This window comes from Armigeres subalbatus, chromosome 3 (genome assembly GCF_024139115.2).
Source record: "Armigeres subalbatus isolate Guangzhou_Male chromosome 3, GZ_Asu_2, whole genome shotgun sequence".
Taxonomy (NCBI): Eukaryota; Metazoa; Arthropoda; class Insecta; order Diptera; family Culicidae; genus Armigeres; species Armigeres subalbatus.
The window spans coordinates 160,134,875-160,141,956 of NC_085141.1; the positions used below are offsets into that span (position 1 = coordinate 160,134,875).

General features: G+C 42.1%; 1 protein-coding gene across 1 annotated transcript; it reads left to right on the forward strand.

The window, feature by feature from the left end:
• Positions 1-464: 464 nt before the first annotated feature.
• Positions 465-2,540, forward strand: LOC134222096 (uncharacterized). Its single transcript, XM_062701241.1, has one exon. The coding sequence runs from the start codon at positions 465-467 to the stop codon at positions 2,538-2,540; it is 2,076 nt and encodes a 691-aa protein (XP_062557225.1).
• The last annotated feature ends 4,542 nt before the right edge of the window (positions 2,541-7,082 follow it).

Genomic DNA, 7,082 nt, shown 5'->3' on the forward strand with positions numbered 1-7,082 from the left:
TGGAGTAATTGACTCTGCCGTTGCTGGATCGGGCGGTCAACATGCGTTGCTGTGTACCGATAACGATGACATCGAGCTTACAGACCTGGTGAAGCAGATGTATAAGGTAGAAGACTTTGGTATCTCTGGTCAGTCGACGGTAATGGCTGATGAAGATCAACGTGCACTAGATATCATGAATCGCACAATCACACGCCGAGGGGAACGCTTCGAGGTAGGGCAGATTTACAGATACAACAATTTCGTCTTCCCGGATAGTAAACCTCTAGCTCTGCGCCGGCTTCAAACCATTGAGAAGAAGATGGACTCGAACCCTGAATTTGCAGAAAATACTGTAGCAAGATTCAAGACTACATCGATAAGGGTTATGCCAGGAAACTCGAGCCTGAAGAACTGTCAGAAAATCTAACACCTGGTATCTGCCTCACTTCAGCGTGGTGAGTGGAGAGAAGTTTCGTTTGGTCATGGACGCGAAAGCAAAGTCGCATGGATTCTCTTTGAACGATCTGCTCTTGAAGGGTCCGGATTTCGTTCCTCCGCTGATCGCAATCTTGGTACGAGCAAGGATGAAGAAGATAGCTTTCGTAGCTGACATCCGGGAAATGTTTCACCAAGTGCGCATCCGTCCTGAAGATCAAAATTCCCAACGTTTTCTATGGCGTGGTATGAACCGCACGGTTCCACCAGATGTATACGTGATGAAGGTTATGATATTTGGCGCGGTTTCGTCCCCATCGATGGCACAATTCATAAAGAATTTCAATGCAAAGGAACTGGAAGAAAAGCATCCTGGCGTCGAACGAGCAGTTGTTAAACAACATTATGTCGACGATTATTTCGACTGCGCTGACACTGAAGAAGCGGCAATCGAACTGATCCAACGCGTGATAAATGTTCACGAGCAAGGCGGATTCAAGCTGGCGAAGTTCTCCTCGAATTCCAAAACTGTGATCGACTCGCTCGATCCTGAAATTGTGGCCGGCTGTAGAGAAGGTGAGGTTCGCGTTCTAGGAATTAGATGGGATCTGCAGTCCGATGAATTTGTTTTTCCATTGACTTTCTCAAACCTGGATGAGCGCTTCCAAAGTGGCGAAGCCATTCCAACAAAACGGCAGCTGTTGAGGTTCATGATGAGTATCTTTGACCCACTTAGTTTTCTCAGTCCAATAACAATACAACTGAAGATTATCTTCCAAGAGCTGTGGCGGTTGCAATCCGGTTGGGACGATGAAATTCCCGACGGACTGGTTCCCAGATGGACGGATTGGTTGGTCGAAACTAGGAAGTTAAACGAAATTCGTTTCTCAAGGTACTATTACCCTGCGGTTTCGTCTTTTTCCAATGTGGAATTACATGCCTTCTGTGATGCGAGTGACAAGGCGTTTGCTTGCGTGGTATATATGGTTCATCGTAGTCAAGGTAAAGTTCATGTGGCCCTGGTATATGCCAAGTCAAGAGTGGCGCCCCTAAAGTCACAAACTGTACCACGCCTGGAACTACAAGGATGTGTTCTCGCAAGTCAGATGGTGAGCGTACTACAAACGGAGATGATGGTGGATATTACCAGGGTGTACTTCTGGACCGACTCTAAGATCTGCTTGAGTTGGCTGAAGACAGGTCTGACCGCGTACGTCGGCGCACGTGTGATGCGGATTAAAGAAAATGGACACGGAACCGATTTGTGGCGCTGGGTTCCATCACAGCTGAATGTGGCTGATTTGGCCACGAAATGTTCAAAGTTTGGCAATATGCATGAGTGGTTGCGAGGTCCAGACTTCCTTCATCGCGACAGTATGTACTGGCCTACTGAGGAACCATTGGCGATGTCTACTGCAGAGCTGGTAAATTTTCAATCTGAAATCATCGTCGATAGTAGCACCAATCTGTTGTGTTACACTGTACACGAAGAAGCATCGATTGAGCTGCCCGACATTTCAAGGTTCTCAGATTTCAATAGGCTGATCAGATCAACCGCATACTACCTGAAAATGAGAAAACTGTTAGTATTGCCAAGATCCGAGAAACCTGATCGTTTGACGTTATCTGTTCAAGAAATATCCGACGCTAGAAATAATTGGTACAAGAAAGTACAAGCTGAAGTCTTTGGGTCAGAGCTGTTTAATCTGAAGAAGACAGGATATGTGAAAGCTAACAGCCGATTAAGAACGTATTCTCCATTTCTCCACAATGGAATCATCCGCATGCGAGGTCGTGTTCAAGATAACAACCAGTCGTTCGAAGTAAACAACCCCGTGATTCTACCTGACAATCATCCGTTTTCAACATTGATCATTCGTATGTATCACATCGCGAACGCGCATCAGGGGTTGGAGGCTGTCATCAATAACGTCAAGGAACGCCACCGTATACTGAAGATCCGTTCGCAAGTAAAGAAGTATGCACTGTCTTGTGTGAGGTGTCGAGAACTGAGAGCGAAACCAACAGTTCCGCAAATGGAAATCTACCACCGGAAAGAACGACTCCGTTCGCGTATCCGTTCACCTGTACCGGAATCGATTATTTCGGACCGCTATCTGTGAAGGTCGGCCGTCATCTAGAGAAGAGATGGATAGTGCTGTTTACCTGTATGACATCAAGAGCAGTACACCTGGAGATTGTGCCGTCACTCGATACGAATAGCTGTTTAATGGCCATACGATGTTTTATGGCTATCCGTGGTCTACCGCAGTTCATCATGACCGATAATGGGACTAACTTCATCGGTGCTGACCAAGAGTTGAAGACACTGGTAAAAACACTCGATCAGCCGCAGATCGAAAGTTCCTTGAGCGTTAGGGGTGTGCAGTGGAAATTTATACCGCCTGGCGCTCCGCATTTCGGAGGTTGCTGGGAGCGACTAGTGCGTTCAATCAAAACCGCTCTTCGTGCGATGCTGCGGGAACAACACCCTACGGATTTAGTGCTTCGAACAGCATTGTGCGAAGCAATGAATATTGTCAATAATCGACCGCTAACGCACGTTGCCGATGACCCCCTGGATCCGGAACCGTTAACGCCAAACATGTTACTACTGGGACGTAACAATATAATTCAGTTTGATCACGATTTCGACGAAAGGGATCTGGACTGTCGTGCTGCCTACAAACATTCGCAGATATTTGCTGACCGTTTCTGGCGCAGATGGGTAGCAGCGTACCGTCCGGAGCTCATCCGAGTCGCAAGTGGCCCGACAACAAATTGTATCACGAATACAAAGTTGGTGACCTTGTGATGATTGTGGAAGAATCATTACATCGTGGCAATTGGCCAAAGGGTGTAGTGGAAAAATCTATCGTGGACCAGATGGAAATATAAGAACTATTGAAATCAAAACTTCCAAATCAACCTATAAGCGACCTGTCAGCAAAATCGTGTTGCTTGAAGCCATCACCTCGGTTCCTGGGCCGGAGAATGTTGCCAACACTGCAGCAGCGAGAACATCTGTGACGTCATAGGCGTCCGAAATAAAAGTTGCCACGGCGTCGACGTCTGCCGCATCCACGTGTCGTCATGGTAATCAAATCAACAACCATCGAAGTATGCCATGCATGAAAATCTAGAAAAATCTACACTTTTATCAAGAACTTCAAGCCATCCAGAAGCAAATTAAATGTACTTAATCTAACTTATTCTAAAATAAAATAGTATAGTAAAACTTATAAGTTAGTAATTATTAGCGAAAAGGTGAGAAATTGCCAATAGTAAAGTGCCTGTCTGTTAGCTTTGTGGTATTGTACTGTGAGGTTTGTGAGTGTCCGGTGTCGTTGGCGGGATCCTGAATGTGGCCAAACCTGAGGCTCCACCCCGACGCGCAACATCCTGAAATCGTACAGTCTTCCCCGCAGACAGGTGAGTTGGTGTGACGGTGCTTCTGCTGTGCCCGTTAGCTCACTGAACGCGTAATTTACATTGGTCCTTCTCCCCGACAGGTGAGTTGGTGTGACGGTGCTTCTGCTGTGCCCGTTAGCTCACTGAACGCGTAATTTACATTGGTCCTTCTCCCCGACAGGTGAGTTGGTGTGACGGTGCTTCTGCTGTGCCCGTTAGCTCACTGAACGCGTAATTTACATTGGTCCTTCTCCCCGACAGGTGAGTTGGTGTGACGGTGCTTCTGCTGTGCCCGTTAGCTCACTGAACGCGTAATTTACATTGGTCCTTCTCCCCGACAGGTGAGTTGGTGTGACGGTGCTTCTGCTGTGCCCGTTAGCTCACTGAACGCGTAATTTACATTGGTCCTTCTCCCCCGACAGGTGAGTTGGTGTGACGGTGCTTCTGCTGTGCCCGTTAGCTCACTGAACGCGTAATTTACATTGGTCCTTCTCCCCCGACAGGTGAGTTGGTGTGACGGTGCTTCTGCTGTGCCCGTTAGCTCACTGAACGCGTAATTTACAGAATTAGTCTAACCTAAACGCTACGCTATACTATACATACCTACATGCAAAGGTAATCATTCACTTATCCAAAATATGTACAAGAAACTTATAATAATTGTTTTAGTACGGATATTTGTAGAAAGTACGGAAGTGTACTTTAGCACCGAGATTAGTGATTATCGAACCATATCGGCTCAATAGGTTTCTGCTCATAAACCCTGCACAACGGGACTAAACGTGAGTAGAAGATGGTTAAAATTAAGATTCGTTAGTAGTAATAATTATTACTTATGTTTGTAAAATTAACATGAATTATGATACACAATTACAGGAAAATAATAATACTCCGATCACGAACATAAATCCCATCCCCTGGTCGTTCTTACTGTATTATTATCTCGGAAATCATCCTGTGCAAGTTGGCAAATTCCCAACATCTTATTATTTTCGTTTATTGACGAATTAACGCAGTCACTTTCGGCCATGTCGAGTCAAGGTCGGTCAAGAAAAGGCAATGAAGCCGGTGGTAGTGATAGTGGTGCAATTGGTGGTATTCCGGTGGTGGTTACCAACGTAACAGTGGAACCTGAATATTCGTTTCCCGGTCAATCGTGCAGAGTGTGTCGTACGGTGGACACGGATAGTATGGTGAGGTGTGATAGGTGTCTGAAATGGTTTCACTTCACTTGCGTGGGAGTTACCCAAGCCATCGAGGACGAACCTTGGAGCTGCGAAGCTTGTACAAAATCAATGCTAGTTCCTGAAGGGTCATTAAATCGAAGTAATGGTGGCGTTCCTACCGGTGGGGTTAAGAAGAAGCAGGCAGCCGGACACGATAGTGACAAACTCAACCTTCCAGCCCATCAAGAGCCAGGTGATCTACTAACCCCGAAAACGTCGAAAGCTTGTAAGGTGGGATCACAGGTCAAGCCAAAAGCAGACGGGAAGAAAACGGCAGCGAAGGAAAAATTGAAAACATCCCGGATAAAAATTTACAGTACCTCGTATGGCATAATCCATTAAAGTACAATAGATTGTATGGTAAACAAAATAATCTATTGCACGTTTATTGTAGTTTTTTCACGGTCATAAAAATCTTTTATTGTGCTTACTTTAAATGCACAATAAATTTAACTGTTACCAATACATTCTATCTTGTTTTTATTGTTCGCTTATGTTTTGTATTGCTCATCCCAAAACTAAATATATTATACAAGTATTCTAACTGGGTGATCAGAAAATCCATCTTGAAGAAAAAATTATATAATTTTTAAACATTTAATTTGTTTACTGTATTAATGAAATAACAAATGAATACAATAGAGTAACAAAAGGTTTAATAATTAAATGAAAAAAAGTTTTATCGATTTTTAAATAAATACTTTTTATTTCAGGTGTTGAAATATTCATGTTATGACCAGGTTGAATTAAAAATATAAATAGGAACGAAAACTTTTGCATAACATTTTACTCGGAGATTGGCTGGATTTATTTGAGCGTGTACTTTTTGTTTATGATTAGTGGAATGAAAAAATGAAACTGATGTTGTGGTGTAAGAAGTGTCCCTTCATTATACGGATTCTAGGAGTGGGCAAACGGCGGATCATAGGCTGCTGTGGCGTGGTGAGTATCTATAATGTTAACATCATAATACCGGATGATTTTGATGCGGGAGAACTTTTAAAAGTACCTTTAGGAAGGGGTTCTTAATTTCCACCGCCGAAGCAGTTCGGAACATTTTTGTTCCTTTTCAGAAGAAAGTTTGTGGTAAAACCACGTAAGACTGAATATCGTTCGGCAGCTATTATTGGCCTATCTTACCAATTAGATACAATAATAACTGATACAGGTAACTTTTCCTTTTTTCGAAGTACTTTATATAAGAAAACTGACATGCTTCTATAATTTACATTTTTTACAGGTTCACACATAACCTGATGTGTTAGAGAAAACGACTAACTTCGATTCACCCACTCAAGAAAAAACAAGTCGTATGTTTGTCCTATAGGAGACATCGAGCTCTCTTTCCTGGTGGCTGAAATTACACCGTGCTCAGCGAGTATAGCGAGGTGCATGATCGGCGCATTTGATTTTAACGTCAATGCATCAGTGACTAAGTAAAAGCAAAGCGCCAAACAACAATACTAACACATTAAATTTTGGATTGAATGAAAACTAATTTGAAATCGAACAAAAACTGGATTAAAACAAAATTTAAATTGAATTCAAATAAAATTAAAGTAAATTGGAATTAAATTAAAATTAAAATTATTGTTGAATCACATTGAATTGAAATTAAAGTAAAATTAAGTTCAAACAGATTGAACATTAAGCCTATACTAAAATAAAATTAAATTGAATTAAAATAAATTGTAGGACATAAAGTTGTATTGTATTTTTATTGTAATATTAGAGTAAAATGTATTCTAAATTTCATTATATTTCTACTGTAAAACAATAAAAAAAAGTGAGAGAAAACATTTAACATACATTATTTTCTATTGTTTTGTGTCTCTAAATCGTCCCATTGGAGAACCGTTGAATCAATTGTTTTGCTCTGAAAAATGTATGGAAAATTTTCGATTTTTTTATTGTAAAGATACATAACAACCCCCCTTTTTTATTGTAAAAGTCCCATTTACCATTCATTTTATCGTGGAAAACCATTATTTCCTATGTGATTTAATTGTTAAAATTCCATTATATTTA

Excerpts from the sequence above, each read along its gene's own strand:
- LOC134222096 (XM_062701241.1), top strand. The coding sequence starts at position 465 with ATGGACGCGAAAGCAAAGTCGCATGGATTCTCTTTGAACGATCTGCTC.